Raw genomic sequence first — 20,604 nt, forward strand, 5'->3', positions numbered from 1 at the left:
CAAGTCATTTGCTACCTTTAACCTGCTTTCCAGTCACCTCTAATTTTGCACAGGGCTTTTGACATTTCTGTTGCAGTTGAGCTAAACAGCGAGGTTTTCCAAAGGGAGAGCAAGCACAACTAACACAACAACAAGAGCCATCTCAGTTACAGTATCAAATTGTATATTTTTCAGTGTATAAAGTGCTCAGTGCTTCAAATAAATAATACACAATTTTACCATCAATAATTACAAACTGTCAGAAATCATTACAATGTCTCAAGAATATAACACACAGTCAATAAGGTTACCGTTCATTCATTACATCTGAGGTGTACTTGGCAATCAATGAATGGTACAGTCCGTGATGGTTTCAAAGGTAACTCCTTATTGCACTTCCCCATTCTCCCGTTTCTTCCAAGAAGCTGGATTAATTTGTTGACAAGCACAATGGCATTATCTTTGGATAGTCCAGCCCAAATGTCTCCGTGGGGAGCCACCAACAGTCCCAAAATTGCCCAGTCACCGGACATACTGCCTGGGTTTTCCGATGGATGCCGTTTCCACAAAATCGAGGAGTCACCAACTGATTCATATACTCTTGGATTTAAAGGGACCATACAGACCAAGTGTATACTCTCTCATTCACCGTCTAAAGCCAAATTGACAACCTACTGTAATCAATAAAATGTAACTCAAATAAAACAGGAGAGATCCCATTCTTAATTTAGACCCCCCAGGTGACAGAGTTCAATGTGAATATCCACCACGATTCACATTTCGGTAACTGTTGTGGTTGAATTCTCCCCTCCTTATCTTGTACCACCTCCAGCACAGTAAATCTCAAATCTCTCTCTGTATGATTATGTTGTGAAAAGTGGGAGGTGAGGGGTGCCTCTTCTACCCATCGCCAACTCTTAGAATGGTGCTCCTGTATTCTGATTCTAACTGCCCGGTTTGTGCTTCCTATGTAGACCTTTCCACAAGGGAATTCTATAAGGTATATAATACCTGGTGTACTACAAGTGGTGAACTTTTTCAGTTGAATAACTCTATTGGATTCCTTGAGAGTTACAGTATTTCCAGTAATTGCTAAATTGCATACACTGCGATGGCCACAGCAGTGATGTCCACTGGGAAGATCCCTAGGAGACTTGTTAGATCTCATGTCTGTATGTATCAGTATATCTTGCAGGCTGTTTGTTTGTCTGTAGCCTATTTTTGGTGGAACTACACAGCCAAGTAGATGTGAAATTAAGTGCCAATGTTGTCTAATGATGTGATAAATTTTAGAAGACAACAATGTATAATTTAACGACCAGTACATTCGGCATTCCACCTGTCTCTGTCTGACAGTGAGTAGCTCCCTTCTATTCACTCGGGACGCTCTATGTTGGGCACTCTGGACTATCTGTGACGGATAACCTCTTAGTATAAAATTTTTAACCAGAGTCGCACTCTCTTAACATAATCAAGTTCAGAAGTAGCATTGAGTTGTGATCGGTACTTTTCCAAAAGGGGCATACCGCTAGTTGGTGTTCTGTGCGCTTATATACCACCACGTCCAGATAACTGATCTGTCTCTGATTGCTTTCGCGGGTGAATCTAATGTTGGAATCTATGGTATTAAGCCAACTTACTATAGAGTCAGATACTTCAGGATTAGATAGTATCAAAAAGATTTCATCTATAAAACACTCATAATAGGCTATGTCTTGATGGAATGGATTAGTTTGGTGATTTAGAATTTATAATTTTTCCAACTTCTGCATGTAAAGGTTGGCAGTGGAGGGTGCCGTGGGGCACCCCATTGCCACACCTTTTGTCTGGAAATAAAAATCATTCCGGTATTGGAAAAAGTTATTTTCCATGATAAGATCAGCTAATGTCAGCAGAAATGTGGTGTGGGGAGACTGGTGTTCCCGTGAGGTCAGAACCTCCTGAATCACTAATTTTGCCCCCTTGTGCAGAATTCATGTGTAAAGTGATACAACATCAAGAGTCATGAGTAGGGCTCCAGAAGGTATGTTGAGAGATTCAATATTGTTGATAAATGATAAAATGCATTGTCTGTCTAGGAGTTGTGCGAGTGTTTCCAATATTGAGTTGTTCCCCAATATAATGGGTCTACCTACAGGAGGGATCCCCTCCTTACGAATTTTGGGCAGGGTATAGAAAGTGGGCACTTTGGGTCCTAAATTTAATAGGGCTTTGTGTAATGCTGGGGAAATGCTTCCTACCAGCATTGCCTCATCCAGGATGATTTTAATTAGATAAGTTATGTGATGACTAGGATCCTCCTTAATTAGTTTATAACTAATATTGTCACTTAATTGTCTTTGGATTTCGGCCTCATAATCTTGAATGTTCAGTATAACTACCCCCCCCCCCCACATACACACACACACCTTTATCAGTTGGCTTGATAATGATATTTTTATCCTCAGCCAACTCCCTCAATGCACGATTCTTTTTTTATATATAAATTTTTTTATTTTTCAATATCTAACATACAACTACTACATACATACATACCCTACAAAACAGTGACTACAAAAGACTACAGTAACACAAGGGATGGGAAAAAAGAGAGGGAAAAAAAAGGGAGGGAGGGGTGGAAAAAAGGGGGAGGTGCCCTACAAACACTAAACACTACATTTCTGTTTTTCCTTCATACTGCCATTATTCAAAAGTTAAAGCTTTATATTATATTGATGGAGTGGTTGACCTTACTAAATGCAAATTACAATTTAATTTCAAGTTAAATTTTTCTTCCCCTCCTGGGTCCCGGACGCAGTTCTCTCTGAGCAACTGCAGCCGCAGTGCTCGTTTCCTCCCCTTCCCCCTCAGACTTCTCCTTTTCGTCTTGTTTGGTGCACTGGAATTCTGGGTTCCTGTCCTCAAAATCCCTTAGTTGATCTTCTGATAATATCTTAAAGGCTTGATCTTTATGGCTGAACCAGATTCCTTCCGGGAATAACCATTTGTACTTTATTCCCCGTTCTCTCAGAAGAGCTGCGAACTTTTTATACTTAAAACGTCTTTTCCGAGCTAGAAATGGGACGTCTTTCAATATCTTAATTTTGTTGCCCAAGAAGTCCAAATCCGCATTGTATGAATTGTATAGGATAGTGTCCCGGATCCTCTTAGATGAAAAATTGATGATGATCTCACGCGGCAACTGACGCTTCATTGCATATTTTGAGGTAGCCCGACGGGCTTCCAAAATGGCACTTTTTACTTCTTCTTTAGTTGCCCTTGCGGGTGTCGCCAATAGTTCCGAGACAAGACCCCATAAATCCTCGTTTTCCTCCTCTTTCACATTCTGGAGGCGCAAAATTGTCTGTGTTCGTTCCACTTGTAGCCCGATCAACTGATTCTCCACCAGTTTAAGCTCTTTATTCGTAGCCTTCACGAGTGACGCACTTTCCCGAGCAGACTTCTCTGCCCCCCCCCGCTGCTTCCTTGATGGTTTTCACTTTGCTCTCAATTAAGCCCACCCTTTGATCTGTTTCATTCAGCTTGTCAACAAAGGGTTTTATAGCTTCACCAACCGCCCTCCGTATTATTTCCTCCAGCGATTCTCCCTTTAAGGCAGCCGAAACTGACTTGCCAAGGGCAGGACTTTGTTTTTTTGTTGCCATTTTGGGCGGGGGGGGCGCCAATCAAATTTTGGAACTCAGCAAAGGGGAAGAGTGAGCCTTCTTAGCTTCAGATCTCACCTCTCCTTCACGTACGCTTGTAATAACAGAAGGAATTCGCTTACTTGTAGGCTCTCGCCTAGTTCTGCTCTTTGCCGTTTCTCATGGCCCGGCAGCACTCGCGGCGCCGCGCACGTCCGCCGGCCTCCGTAGGGACAAACGGGCAATTAACCCCCCGCATTGATTCCGGGGGGCTCTTCCCGCAGCGTCCCGGACCCAGCCTCCCTCACTGGGAGTTTTGGGGGCTAATCTTCGCAGATCAGCCGCCCGGACAGGGTGCTCGGCCGCTTCCTCTCGAGCCAGCGAGAGGAGCGTCCGACATGGCTGAGAAAACGAAACCGAATCCCCTCAATGCACGATTCTGTTTGCGTGTCAAGTTGAACCACTTATTAGATGTTCCTTGTTCAATGCCCTCTATGTCTCTCAACACAACTCTCTCAAATGTTTCAATACCAGAATCCGTGACAGGAGGTGTAAATGTGGATCTGGTTTTAATTATCAGTGCTGTCGGATCTTCATAAGGGCGCTCTCCAAACCATTTCCGCAATTTCAGCTGTCTAGTCAGTTTGAATATGTCCACTCAGGTGTCAAAAAAGGGATAGTGTGGTGTCGGGACGAAACCTAAACCCATATTTAAGACCTCCAGTTCTGAAGGGCTCAATGTCTTACTTGTTTATTTGAAGTGCTGAGCACTTTATACACTGAAGAATATACAATTTGATACTGTAATTAAGAGAGCTCTTCTTGTTGTGCTATTTCTGTCACAGTGACAGTGTTGTGTTATTGTCAAGCTTGAATATCCTTTGAACTGCAATGTGTTTAAAACTTTTTTCTTTTAAATATATGATAGTTCTCAACAGTGTTACATTTTTTTTTAAATCCAGTAATATTACAATATTCCTACACCTTAATATTATTCAGTAAACTTTCTAGGGAGACCATCCATACAGAACAACCTTGTGTTGTTCTGATTAATAAAAAATAAAGGTTTTTCTTCTCTTAATACCTCCTTTGTGGCAGCACCTCATGCAAAATAGCCCTTGTTGAGTGGCGGACAACTTCCTAGGGCCGTCATGCAAGTAAACATAAGGAGCAAGCCTAAGGCGGCCCCCTCTGAAGAAGGAAGTCCTATTGCATTCATTGGGGCTTACTCCCAGGCAACTGTCCTTAGGATTGCAGCCAAAAACTATTAAATAGATGTAATGGTTTGAACAACTTATGAAAAAGATATAACAATAGTTGCAAAGGGGAAAGCAGTTCCTTTGTAGGTGGTACGGTTGAGTCATGATGACAGGTGTGTGTTTTGTTTTGTTTTGTTAATTTATACCCCGCTTTTCTCCCCAATGGAGACCCAAAGCAGCTTACATCATTGTCATCTCCATTTTGTCTTTACAACCATCCTGTGAGGTAGGTTAAGCTGAGAGTGTGTGAGCAGCTTGAGGTCACTCAGAAAGCTTCCACAAGAAAGTGAGGAATTGAATGTGGAGTCTCCCAGGTCCCAGTCTTTAGTCTAAATAAATGTCTCTGCCTGGCCCAGAGGGAGGAGCGGACAGGGCTCTTCTAAAGCGGTACCTTCTGCTAACAGGTTTTATAAGTACTTGTCTGCTGTCCTATTAAGTGGGGAGGTACTGCTTAATTAATCAGATACCTGAAGAAGCTAATAAAATGATGAACAATGTTATTGTAAGCAGAGATTGCACAGCAAATATTGCAGTCCCAGGTCTGCATTTTGACCCCAATTATACTCTGATCACATTTGGATTCAGTGGCACCATCTTATTGATCAAACTTTTCATTGAGGTGAAAGCGGAATGTTGTCTGAGGGACACATCAGGCCGGATACAACTGGCCAAAGATCATCCAGTGTCCAATCAACCAGTGTATTATGTGCTTGCAGTTGGGAGACACACTTTGAGTTAACATTTGCTGGAGGGCTGATTAATTCATTTAGAATTTTTTTTTTAAATGAATGGTCCGACTTGACTCTGAAGGCAAATATTGACTCTGGCTTGTAATAGGGAGGACTTTGTGCTGGAGGTGACAGACCAACATCCCCGAAAATGGAAGAAGAAGCATCCACTAATGCTCCGAAATCTCCCCAGGAATCCATCCTTAAAGAAGAGGTAGGCAATATTCTACTTTGGGCATAATATTTCAGAGCTACATTCTTTTGTGCATCTGTTGGGCTGTGTTTATTCTCACAAACAGTATTTCCTGCTGCTGAGAATATTAGTTTCCATGCGTTAACAGGACCCTTTCCCACTAAACCGAAGGTCTTGCAGGTCTTACTTTTGTCACAATGAGGACTGTAATACTGGGAGAGCAGGGGTGGTTCTTTGTGATGTGTTAAGAGATAGAAAGGGACCCTGAGACCAAAGAGATTCTGATAAAGAGGCATCGTACAGTCTTCTCTTGGCTGGTCATGATCAAACACCTTTGAATACTGCTGTATCCCACTGAAGTCAGTGGAATGGAAATGCTGCTGTTACACATTGACCTGGATGGTAGACTAGTTGTCAGCCCTGAAGGTATTTCAGTTACCTTAAGAGAGACCTGGAAGCCAGCGGTCCTGTCTCTGTTGACCGTGAAGGGTCTGGATACTGGTATCCCACTATTACGGTTCATACGTGAGATTGCTTTTTATCTTCAGAAGAAGTTGTGATGCTGATCAAGATAGCATTTTGCCCCATGCGCAGAAGTCCACTGCTCTGGAACTTTTTAATTGTCTGTTTATCTGTTGACTCTTAGCTGCTTCATTGGGGCTCTTGGCCTCTTGCATGCATATTTCTGCAAATGGTCACTGCTTGCATTTTCTGTTGCAAAAAATGTGGATGGTCCATGTGAAGGAAAACACTTGCAAGCCCTCTTCCTTTAGGTTCCTGAGAGGATGGAAAACCTTGCAGCCATCCCAAGTCTCTGCTCAGTGATACCACCCCTTTCCTTTTACTTTTAAGGGGTATCAAAACCAAACTGGGAGATAACCATTGGCACTAGTTATGTCCTGCTAGATAAACTGCACATCTAGCGCTCTAAATCTGCATTGCTGTTTAGATGCTGTGCCTAGTTTCTCTATCTCCTGGTTCTCTCCTGCTAGTGTAAGGATGACCTATCACAGCTTTGCAATTTGGAGTGATGGTGGGCTTACCCACTGCCCATCCCCATCACTGCACTTCAGGTAGCAAGAGCAAATAGGCCTGGTGTGGTTACAGAGATCAGGCTCAAAGCATTCCACATAGAGGAACGTTTAATAAACAAAAATAAAAAGAATACACATGATGTGTATATGCATTAGATTGAGCAAGTGTACAAAAAAAGTGAAAACACACAATCCTCTCACCCTATACTTGGTACTGATCCTAGACACTGTTTAACTATGATAGCTAGTACTTGAAGTTATAACATTTAAAACAGTTACCTTTGTTCTCAGAGTTGGGACTTCTCCCATTGTCCCTGGCCATGTGGACAAGATCGAGTTACTAGGTAAAAGTTTAGTCTTTCATAAGAATATAAGAAGAGCCCTGTTGGATCAGATCAGTGGTCCATTTAAACCAGCATCCTGTCCCACAGAGTGGCCAACCAGTTACTCTGGAGGACCATTAACAGGATATAGAGGCCAAGGCCTTCCTCTGAAGTTGCTTCCTGGCACTGGTATTCAGTGGCTGTTAATATGGAAGTTCCCTCTAGTAGAGATGGGCACGAACCAAAATACAAATGAAAATTAAGCACGAACCAGGCCGGTTTGTGGTTTGCGAACCATGGTTCGTCAGATCCCATTTCTGACGAACTGCTACGAACTTTAGGCTGGTTCATTTGGTTCGTTTTTTGGTTTGTGACTGCAGACAGTCTGGTGCCAATCAATCAGTTTCCTAGGCAACAGGGGATGGACTTCCTGCAGACGTTCTGTTGACCCGGAAGTGATGATTTTCTGACCTGGATGTGACGTTTTCATGAACCAAACGAACCGGTTTGCGAACCAGGGGCAGGTTCATGAAAGTTCGTGGTTCATGAATATTTGACAAACCACGAACCGCATGGTTTGTTTTTTTTCCGGTTCGTGCCCATCTCTAGTAGCTAGTAGCCACTGGTATACCTAGCCTCCATGAATCTCTAATCCCCTTTTAAAGCCATCGATGCATGTGGCCATTTATACATCCTCTAGTGGCAAAAGTCTACATTTTAATCACTTATTGAGTTAAGTATTTCCTTTGTCCATTCTGACTCCTACCACCCATCAATTTCATTGGATGTCTTCAAGTTCTAATATTTTCAGAGAGGGAGAAAAAGTTCACTCTGTCTAATCCCTTTACCCCATGCATAATTTTACAAATCTCAGTGAAGAGCCCCTTTAGTCATCTCTTTTCTAAACTGGTAAGTCTCAGACTCTTCAGCCTTTCCCTATAGGACGTGTGCTCCAACCCCTTAATCTGTCCTTTTTCCAGCTCTGCAATGTCCTTTTTGAGATACGGTGACCAGAACTGCACACAGTATTCCAAATAGATCCATACAGGGGCATTACAATATTGGCTGTTTTGTTTTCAATCCCAGTACTAATAAACCCGAGCACTGGGTTTGCCTTTTTCTACTGCTCTGGCGCATGGAGTTGACACTTTTGTTGAGCCATCCGCTATGACCTCAAGTTCTCTTTCCCTCTCAGTCTCAACGAGTTGTGACCCCTACTTGCATATACTTAAAAGTTAGGATTTTTTTGGTTCCATCGTGCATCACCGTACTCTTGCCTGCACTGAACGTCATTTGCCACATTTTTGTCCACACACACAATTTAGAGAGATCCTCCCGAGTCTCTTCTCAGTCCGCCTTAGTTTTTACCATCCTGAATAATTTTGTGTCATCTGCAAACTTGACCACTGCACTGCTCATCCTCACTGGCAGATCAATTATGAATAATAAGCACGGGCCCAAATAATGATCCTTGTGGGACCCCATTCCTATCCTCCGTTGAGAGAACTGTCCATTTATTCCTATACTTTGCTTCCTGTCATGTAATTAATTTTTAATCCATAAGAGGACCTGTCCTCTTATCCCATGACTGCTGAGCTTGCTCAGGACGGGGTCTTTGGTGAGGAACCTTTTGAAAGTCCAAGATGATGTTCACTGGGTCACCATTATCCACGAGTTTGTTCACTGTGTCCAACAACTCCAAAAGGTTGGTGAGGCAGTTCTTCCCTTTGCAGACGCCATTCTGATTTCTCTTGGCAAGCTTTGTTCTTCTGTGTGCCTACTTTTCTTTGATTACAGTTTCTACTAATTTGCCTGGAACAGACGTTAAGCTAATGGGCCCATAATTCCTGGTTCCCCTCAGGACCCTGTTTTAAAAATCAGTGTAACATTTGCCGCTCTCCAGTCTTCTGGCACAGTGCCTGATTTTAGTGACAAATTTCATGTACGGCGTTAGCAGACTGACAGTCTCATATTTGAGTTCCCTGAGAACCCCGTGGGATGGCTTCTGCCTGCCCAAGAAGAAGAGCATGATGGACAAAAAGAGTTTCTTCCCCATATCCTGAGAATTTATTGTCTTCTTTTGGGAGTCTGCACCACCCTGCAAGTCATTTTGATCTTCCTGCCTCAAGAGAAGAGAAGACTATCCGGCCATTTGGCTGCCCTCTCTCTGTCCCTTGAGGTATGACGTTCTAGTGTAGCTGCTAATTTTTTTGGTCTTTATTTTGGCCAGAGCAATTTGCATCTTTAAGCAGTAAAGCACTCTGTGCTTGGGGCTTGTTGGCTCATCCCCCAGCCAGGGTTTTTTTCTGGGAAAAGAGGTGGTGGAACTCAGAGGGTTGCCAGCACATGGGGCAATTCTTGGTGGAAGGTGGTGTCCCTGGTACCACATGTTCACGCGCAAAGTGCGTACATGCTCCCAGGACTGCACAATGACGTCACTTTGGGTCAGCTGGAACAAGGTGGGAGTTTTTATAAGTTTAAATTACCCTTGGTGAAAATGGTCACATGGCTGGTGGCCCCTCCCCCTCCACGCTGCTCCAGCGCCCCCTCCATGCTGCTCCAGCAGCGTGGAGGGAAATCTAAACTCTCTGTCTGGAGATCAGGGGGCGGGGCCACCAGCCATGTGTCCATTTTCAAGAGGTTCCGGAACACCGTTCCACCGCATTTCAGCTGAAAAAAAGCCCTGCCCCCAGCCCTCTTCTTTCTGCCAGCTACAGGTGTGTATCTGAGCTCCAGCTGAAGGACAGAGTATAGTTTCAACGGCTGAATTATTGTGATGAATTCCAGGGCATTTCTCTACAGCCTCTGTTGTGTCTACGTTAAGTATCACTTTCCACTTGGTTTGGATATGAGAAATCTATCATGCATGCACCCTTTAGTGGCTGGAGCAAATCTGCTGTAGCTCATTATGATAACAATTTGTCCTTGGGTGCTGCAGGGGTTGCAATCCATAGTTATTTATTTATTCAACTTACATGTTATTTTGTACAACAGTCAAACACATCAGTATAAAACCAAGGAAGATAAAAAAAAATTTAAAAACTCAGTTACAAATAATCTGCCAAGTTTTGAATGATAAATGATTAATAAAAGACAACCATACCGTTTCAGCCTGATTTATATTTCTACTTCATTGTAAATTAGGAAGATTTATCATCAAACCTATTTCTTTTACTTTTATTATCCAGTTCTGGATATTAGGATATAACTCAGAGATTGCCAGTAGTGAGCAAAATTAATTTTGGCTACTGAAATAGCATATATCTTGAAACCTCCTTGGTAGAGAGTTGAAATTATTGAACCACCATACATCTGGGGAGGCTTTGCTTTGAGAGATCAATTATTCTCGACCGATATTCTGCAGTGTAAAAACATTCCCACCACATATGTATGAAATTTGCACCAGGTTGTTTACAATACCAATATCTGCTTGAACATGTCTTATATCTATTAAACTTTTATTAGTGAGATAACACTGGTGAATCGTCTTCAACACATTTTCTTTATATTGGAGAGAAATTGAAAAGGAAAGGCAATCCATATCTTTTGTGTAACACTTCAGGCAATTGACCCGCCTTTACTAGCATTTGGGTGTCATCTGGTGCAGCACCATTTTGAAATGTGTCCAGTGATTTCTTCCAGCATTTTGCCCAGAAATATGCACATGTTTTTGTGAGACTGGAAGATTAAGGGGTTTTTTTTGCTTCTAGACCCCCCCCCCCCAGAAGCAGCTCATCTAAAACAATTGAAACAGAACCCTGATTTCCTCAAGGCCAGCTACGGAATTGGACCTTCACTCCTGATTACCTGTGCAGAGTTTCCTTATCCCCTTGCTAGTGCATTCCTCATCTGTACTTAGTTATTGGAATATATCCTCCAACGTGGTAGAATCAGTTATAAATGTCTTTGGCACAACTTTGCCTGCTTTCTTCTTTAGATTTCTGCCGTTCCTTTTGCTGCATTATTATTTTCTCCTTCTATCTCTCTCTTTGTAGCTGGTGTTTCTCCTTCTCCTATGGATGAAAGATTGTTGTGGCTGAAATGCTCTTCTTCCATTCTGTGGCCAGGTTTGCTTGTCAGTACACTCTTAATGACCTTCGGAGGTTTGGCTTTGAGCACTGATTCTCTCCTGCTCTCGCTTTTCTGTCCTATTAAATTCACTGCTTCCATGTAGAGCTGCAGGTTTTAATAGGTTAATCAGTATGATTAATCGACTCATGCATGAAATTGCAGATTAAGATCCTCTGCCTGCCAATATAAGTTACTTTGCTGGATCAGACTAAGTGCCCATGTACTCCAACAACTGCCAGTGAGAAGCTCAGGGTGGGAGTTTCCTGATAATCAGTTGGCAGAAGGTAGAGGCAGCCAGAGATCATCATGTCTCATCCCTGCAAATTTCAGCAGACTACTGCGTGAGGAATGAGTGGCAGAATGGAGAAACAGGTCAGGTTTTGCACAGATCACTGGCAGATCACTGGCAGATCATGTGATGTGTCGAGGGCTTTTTTTCAGCAGGAACGCGGTGGAACGGAGTTCCGGAACCTCTTGAAAATGGTCACATGGCTGGTGGCCCCGCCCCCTGATCTCCAGACAGAGGGGAGTTGAGATTGCCCTCCACGCCACCAAGCGGCGCAGAGGGCAATCTCAACTCCCCTCTGTCTGGAGATCAGGGGGTGGGGCCACCAGCCATGTGACCATTTTCTCCTCGGGCAACCCACTGAGTTCCACCACCTCTCTTCCCAGAAAAAAAGCCCTGGATGTGTCTAATTTATTAGGCAAAAAATGTTTTTCCCTTTCTTGGTAATATGCTAATTTATGGACATATGATAACTTAATTGATTAGAACTGTTGATAGACTAAATATTTTTTAACCCTTTAGCAGCTCTACTTTCAGCACTATTGGCTGTGTCTGGTGGTACTTGGAACAACTGACTCTTAGGTGCCAGGCCAAAACGTTTCAGGTTACCCAGCCTTTTAATTAAGAGGTTGATCTTTTAACACCATTTTAATAGTGGCTTTTTAGCCTAAAACCTGTTAAATTCATTTTAAGTTGCTCGATGATTTATGTTTATATGCTCAGGCAGGCTTTTGAAAACTGGGCTTTAATTAACCACTTTTAATGTTTTATGGTTTCATTATGATTTTGTAAACTGCCTTGACCTTGACCTGGACAGCCCAGGCAAGCCTGATTTTGTCAGATCTCAGAAGCAAAGCAGGGTCGGCCTTGGTTACTAATTGGTTGGGAGACTTCCAGTAAAGACCAGGGTTACAGAGGCAGGCAATGGCAAACCACCTCTCTCAGTCTCTTGCCATGAAAACCCCACCAGGGGTTGCCATAAGTCAGCTATGACTTGGATTGGTTCCCTGGAGGGACAGCGTTAAAGAATTCTGTCTGTTTTGTTGTGCACGCTAGACTTTTGCTCTGCATTTAAGATCAGTTGTAACTTGCTCTTCTGCTCGGCTTTCCATGCAGTTTGCTTTGTGAGCAGGGCTTTTTTTCTGGGAAAAGAGGTGGTGGAACTCAGTGGGTGGCCCTCGCAGAAAATGATCACATGGCCGGTGGCCCCGCCCCCTGATCTGCAGACAGAGAAGCGTTGGGATTGCCCTCTGCGCTGCTTGGCAATCTCAACTCCCCTCTGTCTGCAGATCAGGGGGCGGGGCCACCGGCCATGTGATCATTTTCAAGAGGTTCCGGAACTCTGTTCCACTGCATTCCTGCTGAAAAAAAAGCCCTGTTTGTGAGTAAGACTCACCATTGAATCTGTCTGTTCTGCTCTGCATGCAAGACTTCTGAATGAATGATTTGGTGTAACTTGTTCAGTATGTAAGATTCACTGCTGAATTTGATTTCTAATTTATTCATTTATTCTAAATCAGTAAACTTGGAAATAGATGACCAAGCCTCAGTCAAGAGAGAGTTTCATCTGTGGAATTAACCAATAACTTGACTCCAGGAAGCTTACCAAGGCAAACTGCATTTTGAATCTGCATTCATACCTGCATTCACACCTTGGTTTATTAGAGAGAAGGAACATAACATGTTAAGTTGGTTCATCTCTAGGGCAATTCTGTATTCATTTCCTGGTACAAACAAAACATAGATTTATCACTATTTTAAGGACAAAATAGTGCCTTGTATCTAACCATGCAATTCCAAAGACTTAATGCCACTTAAGCCTTCAGAAGAGGGAGGAGCGATTCCCCCCTCCCACTACAGACCCCCAAATTTTGCCCTTACTGAGGGTCTTCTGACCCCCCCCTGAACAAAACTTCTGGTGGCGTTCAGTGGACTGCCACAGAAGGAGGAAGTGGGTAAAGCCCGCTGCACAAAGTTTATGGATTGTTGCTACATCAAGATATCTTTACTCTCTGATGGGCAAAATTCTAGCACCACGCATGGAAAACAGCTCAGTCCTCGTGTCCCAATATTAACATTCTGCTTTTTCATTCTCGGTGTTGTAGCTTTAAAAAGAAAAATAAACGTTCTCATATGCATGAACTTGCATGACCTTTTCCTAAGAGTGGAAAGAGTTACAAAATGTAAATGGTTCTCTTAATTTTGAGCTTAATCAACTTTTTAAGCATTCAAGGTGGGTACTTTTTAACTCATTTCATACCATGTAAATGATGGAAACTTATTACCTTTGTAAGGAGGAAACAATTGTCCTTCCTCTACAGATAATGTCTAAAATGGTTACCTTGGGGTTCAGGTTTCCATACCGATCACAGTTTTGCTAGCAAGAAAGCGTTAATATTGTCATTTAAAATCACGATGCCAATTTTTCACGTTTAATTTCCGAGTCTCCATTTTTAGACTATTACAGCGAGAAAGTGGGTGAAGCTTGAACAAACAACGTATGTTGATCCCACAGGTAAAACAAGGTAAGACTTCCTTCTTTATCACTTCATACCCTTGCATCCCTTTCCTGAGGCATCAGTTTTCAAACTGTGTTGTGAGAAGCTCTGCTGTGTGTCAGATGTTTATCAGTGAGAAAAGCTCAGTAATAGTGAATAAGCTTACCTGAAAGACTCGTTGCTGTTGTTGCAGAGGAGTAGGCAGGGCTTTTTTTCAGGGGGAACGTGGGGGAACGGAGTTCCGGAACCTCTTGAAAATGGTCACATGGCCGGTGGCCCCGCCCCCTGATCTCCAGACAGAGGGGAGTTGAGATGGCCCTCTGCGCTGCTGAGCGGCACGGAGGGCCATCTCAACTCCCCTCTGTCTGGAGATCAGGGGGCGGGGCCGCCAGCCATGTGACCATTTTCTCCGAGGGCAACCCACTGAGTTCCACCACCTCTTTTCCCAGAAAAAAAGCCCTGGGAGTCAGTATGGTTGTTCTAGGGTGCTGGGCTCTACTTAATACAAACCTTCAGAGGGAGAATAACCGGAAGACAGGAGCCAGAGGACCACAGCTGGCACACAAGGACACATGGGAAGAGACAGTCCTTTAGATATGTGGGTCCTAGAGCTGCGGAAAGCTTTAATGGCCATAACAAGCATCTTACTGAACTCAGAAACAAACTTGCAGCCCATGTAGCTGCTTTAAAATGGCAAGATATTTTATTTATTTATTTATTTATTTATTTATTTATTTATTTATTTATTTATTTGTTGTCTGCCTTTCTCACTAAGACCCAAGGCTGCTTACACTGTGCTGGTGAAACAACATAATCAACAGCGAGGACAATCACTGATCAACAGTTAGGACGTTCAGTGAGCAGACAGAATAGGGTATGCTCGCAGAAAATTTGAAAACAAGCATAAAACCAAGCACAGAGATGAAATATTTCTGAAACAAAGTGTAACTAATTAGCATCACATCTTAGCAATATGGAAGCTCCCCAGTAGGAGCAGATCGACATCAGAAGACAGTGCCCAGTAGCATAGTCTATAGTCCCTGTCCCTACCAAGGCATCTCTGTGAGCTATTTCTTATGACACAGCCCTATAATCTAAGTAGAAAGCCCTCCTGAATAATTCAGTTTTGTATCATCTGCAGAAGGCCAGGAGAGTAGGAGCTATCCTGACCTCCTCAGGCTGGACATGCCATAAGGCGGCGGCTACCACAGAGAACGCACATGCATGGGTAGCTGTTGATTTAGCCCAGCTTCAGGGTGGCATCTGCAGAAGGCCCTGTTCAGCTGAGCGAAGCTGCTGTGATGAAACAAAGGGGGAGAGGAGGTTGCACAGCTATGAGGCACCAAGGCCATGAAGGGCTTTGAATGTGAGGGTCGTGGCCTTGAACTGAGCCTGGTAACTGATGGGAAGCCAGTGGAGTGACTGCAGAAGGGGAGCGATATGCCTGCTCCATCAAGCTCCTGAGAGTGAACAAGCTGCAGCCTTCTGCACCAGCTGGAGTCTCCGAGTCTACTTTGAGGGGAGACCTATATAAAGTGCATTGCAGTAGCCTAGTCTCAAAGTTACTGCGGCCAGTCTGAGTTCGGGGAAGGCCTTCTTTGCAGCGGCATATACTTGCTTCTCTAGTAAGTAAATGTAGCTCTTAACAGAGTCAGCCAGGATCAATTGCACCCCATCAAAGGCCAGAAGCACAATGTCCTTCAAGGCCTCTGCTTTTCCAACCAGCATCACTTCTGCCTTGCCTGAGTTCAGTTCCAGTTTGCTTGTTTTCAGCTAGTTGATAGCTGGCAGCAATGAAACGGTACCTCTCCTGCATCACCAGGAGATTTGGATCACAAGATATAGAGCTGGGTGACATCTGCCTATTGATGGCGGCATCCAGTTCCATAGCTACGAATGAGTTCCCCTAAAGGCTTTACAGAGAGGCTGGATGACACGGGGAATAAGTTTGTGCCTTGTGGAACCCCACAACGTAAATCCCACACTGAAGATAGCTGGTCTCCAATAGCAACCGTTCGAGTCTGTTCCCTGAGGAACGATTCAAGCCAGTCCACGGCACATCCCCTGATGCCTGCTTCTGCCTCCAGACGATGCCACAGGATGGCTTGGCCTTCTGTATCAAGGGCTGCAGGCAGATCCAGGAGGAGCAACAATGAAGCAGGGCCTTTGTCCGCATTATTTAATCCCTGACTGCTAGGTCTTGAGCTAATTGCAGTTTCCAGATTGCCTTCAAGGGTAGTCCTATACAATGTGTATTGACAGTAGTTGAACCATGGGATTATAAAAGCATGGATTAGGATGGCAGGGTTCTGAGTCTAAAAACAGGAGAGCTGATGAACCAGGTGCAGCCTGATAGAACGCACTCAAGACTGCCACATCAGCCTGCTTTCCAAACAGCAAAGCAGGCATCCTCAAACTCTTAACCTGCTCTGCAGTTGGAAACTACCACACTCCCTCCGCTACGTGGATGGGATTCCACGAAAAACATCTTCACCTCTGCCTTGTCTGGATTCAGCTGCAGCTTTTTCTGCCTTATCCAGTTGACTTTGGCTCACAGCATAGGCTCAGAACCGAGATGGACACATCTGATGGCTTAGATAATGAAATGCAGAACTGGAGGTCATCTGCATATTGATGACATCCAATCCCAGCACTCTTAACCATCTCATATGAGCCACCATAAGACCCAGAACCTTAAAATTCCTGTGCCCTGTCCATCCTTGGCATGAAATCAGAGAAACTAAGATGAACAAATACCCTGATTAAAGAGTGAACTCAGCAAAATGGCAGGCACCTTAAAAGGCAGCCAATAGATTTTAATTATATATATATATCCCCAGAACAATCACCCTGTGAGATGGGTGGGGCTGAGAGAGCTCTGAGAAACTGTGACTGGCCGAAGGTCACCCAGCTGGCTTCAAGTGGAGGAGTGGGGAATCAGACCCGGTTCTCCAGATTAGAGTCCCGTGCTCTTAATCACTACACCAAACTGGCTCTCTGATTTTGGCATCAGGGACTTGGCTTACTTGGATGATTTGAAGTCCCAGCCAGGGGCTTTTTTTCTGCATCGCTGTCTGCCTGTGCTGGTTCAGTTGAAGTCCTGCCTCTGTCCCTCGCCTCCCCTAAAAGTGCTGTTTGGTTTATGCGACCTTCTACAGCACCCCGTATCTTTTGACTCAAATGCTTGCTCAGTCACAAAACCAACTGGGTGAGTTTAGGCCTCACAAGTTGGCATTCAGGAAAGGTCTGCGTGTGGAGGGTGGGGGCGGGGACAGAATACCGCCCCCCCCCCGAGCTTCCAGGAGGGAGAGTGGGGTAAAATCTAGTGTAATAAATATCTTTAAGCAAGGATCACAATTGCTCTTGTAACTATGCCTATTTCTGTAGCGCAGCTGTTTGTTATAAGTTATGTAGCAAAATTTCTCAAAATAAAAGACACCATTCAAATTTGTTGACTATGCATAGTTTATGCAAGTTGCAGAATCTGGCTTTTTTTTGTTGCAGGATTTGAGTAAATGGTGCAAAATTTTGGTAATTTATTATTATTATTAGCATGTTGATCCCTGCTTGTGCCTTGAAATCGCTGTTAGGAAGTAGAAAATTCTCCAGAAAACTTTGTGCAAATTCTGCTGTTTAAGAATGACCTTAGCTTATAGCAGTAAAAGATTCTTTGGTGCAAAACGATTTTAATAAATATCTCATTTTTCTCAATTAACACCACCTTTGATTTTATCCTCTGCTTGTCTCTTCCGCCTCCAAATTGAACAGAGTGTGGGAATCTGTGAAGCGCACGACCAGAAGAGAAGGCGTTTCAGCGGATGGTAAGCAAGTCCCTTGTTGGGGAACATCTACAGACTCCTGTGCCGAGGAAGGCTCACAGTTGCTGAAATGCTGTAGACAGGATTCATCAGTGAAAGTCTGATAGGCATGCAGAAAATTTAAAAAAACCCTCATAAAATGCTATAGTACTCCTAGTGGTGAGCCGAAGTGAGTGTCAGCAGGCACGCAAACCTGTTCCCGGAGTAAAAGGAACAAACCCAGCCACTCCTGTATTGAAGGGGGTGTGGTCAGGGAGGTATGAGGCCAAGAGCGCATGGTTCAGCACACACCCGGATGCTTGTGGATAGAGTACTTGGGTGGCTTGAGAGAAGGACCCTCTGGATTCTCCAAACCAGGGGGTTTCAAGTAGCATTTTGAGGAACGTTTCTCAAGGGCTCCACAAAGAGAACTGCAGTCATGGCAAAAGCTTCTCACCCACGACAGCTTATCTTCCCCAGCAAGGAACAGCTGTGGGGGTGGGGGTGGGGGATTCACTCTTTAAACTCACGCAGAGCAGCAGTGATGCCAAATACACGGAGCCCACCCCTTGTCTGCGGCACCCAAGGGTTCCCAAACAGTGTCCTGGGCTGATAGTGGGAACAGCCCCCTCGGATGCTTAGCCAACGGCCTCCCTGGCCCCCCTCTGTGTCAGTGTGTTTTGTGACTGTGTTTCCACGATCCTCTTCTCTGTCTTGGCAGGGGTTGCCATCATTCCTGTGTTGCAAAGAACTCTCCACTACGACTGTATGGTTCTAGTGAAACAATTTAGGCCACCCATGGGACGGTATTGCTTGGAATTCCCAGCAGGTGAGTGGCTGACCTGTCTTTTTTTTTTTTTGAAAAATTTTTATTGGGTTAGAATCCATTATTTCCACATTTACATTCAATTTTCCCCAATTTTTTCTCTAACCCCCTCCCTTTCCCCCCCCTTTTTGTTGACTTCCAACAGCTTTCCAACCCTTTGTCCCCTTTCCCTTACTTTTATTAGCTTCCTCTATCTAAAACAAATATATATTCTCCATTATTCTAAGCAGTACATCCTTAACTATTTTTAACATTATATGCCCAAACTGTAAGCCTTTGTTTCCATCTTAGATAAACAATTTATCCCAATTTTTCAATTTCAGGTATTTCTATATATCATAAACCATATAGATCATACATTCGTTTATATCAAACAATTTGACTTATTCTCTATATATATTACTCATTCTATCTTTTTATAATAGTTCTATATATCTCTCCTCACGTAGTCAATCAATTTGACCCATCTATATCTTCAGACATTCAGTTTGGTACAAAACTTGTCAGAAAAAAAGAAAATATTGTTAGTTAATTGCTCCTTATATTTAGTCCTTATAATTAATTATTTTCTCTATGTTCTGTTTGTTAACCTATATATATCTATAAATATGTCAATCTATTAATCTGACTGCTTATTAATTCACATTTATCTCTTCTCCCCCCGGTAAAGTCTCCCCCCTCTACTTCAATACTTCAGTAGTTCTCAAACTGCCACAGTTTTCCTCCCACCTCCCATTTCTTCTCCAGGTATTGTTTCAGCTTCTCCCAGTCTGTGTTGAACTGCCCTGAGTCCAGATCTCTCAATTTTCTTGTCATCTTGTCCATTTCAGCCATATACAGCAATTTGTAAGTCCAATCTTCAATAGTTGGCACTTCTTGTACTTTCCATTTTTGCGCATACAAAAGTCTAGCTGCTGCTGTCATATAAAATATCAACGTCCTGTGTTGGGCTGGAATTCCCTCCATTCCCAAGTTCAGTAGCAGGAGTTCTGGGTTCTTATTAATTTGAAATTGTAAAATTTCACTCATTTCTCTTATTATTTCCCCCCAGTACTGCCTGGCTACCTCACACGACCACCACATATGATAGAGGGAGCCCTCATGCTTCTTACATTTCCAGCATTTATTAGAAGTATTCAAATTCCCTAGCGCAATCTTCTTTGGTGTCATGTACCAACAATAGATCATTTTATAAATGTTCTCTTTGATATTAATACATGTCGTTGTCTTCATTGTAGTTTTCCACAAGTATTCCCATGCCTCCATTGTTATTTCTTTATTAAAGTTTATAGCCCATTTCACCATTTGTGTTTTAACTATCTCATCCTCGGTATACCACTTCAACAGTACTTGGTATACCTTGGATATTCTTTTCTTATCTTCTTTAAGAAGGGTCTGCTCTAGTTCCGAATTCTCTATTCGTATACCTCCCTTTACAGAGTCCGAATTATATAAGTCTCTGATCTGTCTATACTGGAACCAATCGTAGTTAGGTGATAGTTCCTCTTGTGTCTTTATTCTAAGTTTGGATGCTTCAGTTTTAGTTATTTCTTTATACGTTAAACATTGTTGTTCATTATCAACAGCTCTCGGGTCTATCACCTCATATGGAACCACCCACAAAGGGGTTCCTTCTTGTAGATAAATTCTGTACTTCTTCCAGATTATGTATAGACTTCTCCGAACAAAGTGATGCAGGAACATCGAGTTGACCTTTACTTTGTCATGCCATAAATATGCGTGCCATCCAAATATTTTTTTATATCCCTCTAGGGCTAATAGTCTCTTGTTCTTTAATGTCATCCATTCTTTCAACCAAACTAGGCAGATTGCATCATGATAAAGTCTCAGATTGGGCAGTTGCATTCCGCCTCTTTCCTTTGCATCTTGTAAAACTTTCACTTTCACTCGAGGCTTCTTGCCTGCCCAAACAAAATCTGATATTTTCCTCTGCCATTTTTCAAATTGTTTGGAGTCTCTGATGATT

General features: G+C 43.2%; 1 protein-coding gene across 2 annotated transcripts in view; it reads left to right on the top strand.

Moving 5' to 3' along the window:
* The window catches only part of NUDT5 (nudix hydrolase 5), a 46,442-nt gene that overhangs the window by 7,823 nt on the left and 18,015 nt on the right, over window positions 1-20,604 (top strand). Inside the window, exons 1-5 of one of the 2 annotated variants that reach the window (XM_054988281.1) lie at window positions 5,331-5,363; window positions 5,699-5,803; window positions 13,954-14,021; window positions 17,763-17,815; window positions 18,513-18,620. In XM_054988281.1, coding sequence (XP_054844256.1) covers window positions 5,346-5,363; window positions 5,699-5,803; window positions 13,954-14,021; window positions 17,763-17,815; window positions 18,513-18,620 — 352 coding nt within the window. In that variant the 5' untranslated portion in view covers window positions 5,331-5,345. Of the gene's footprint in view, window positions 1-5,330; window positions 5,364-5,698; window positions 5,804-13,953; window positions 14,022-17,762; window positions 17,816-18,512; window positions 18,621-20,604 lie in introns of those variants that run through there. The other variant, XM_054988280.1, reaches the window with a different exon arrangement.

The sequence above is a fragment of the Eublepharis macularius genome, chromosome 9 (genome assembly GCF_028583425.1).
Source record: "Eublepharis macularius isolate TG4126 chromosome 9, MPM_Emac_v1.0, whole genome shotgun sequence".
NCBI classification, from domain to species: Eukaryota; Metazoa; Chordata; class Lepidosauria; order Squamata; family Eublepharidae; genus Eublepharis; species Eublepharis macularius.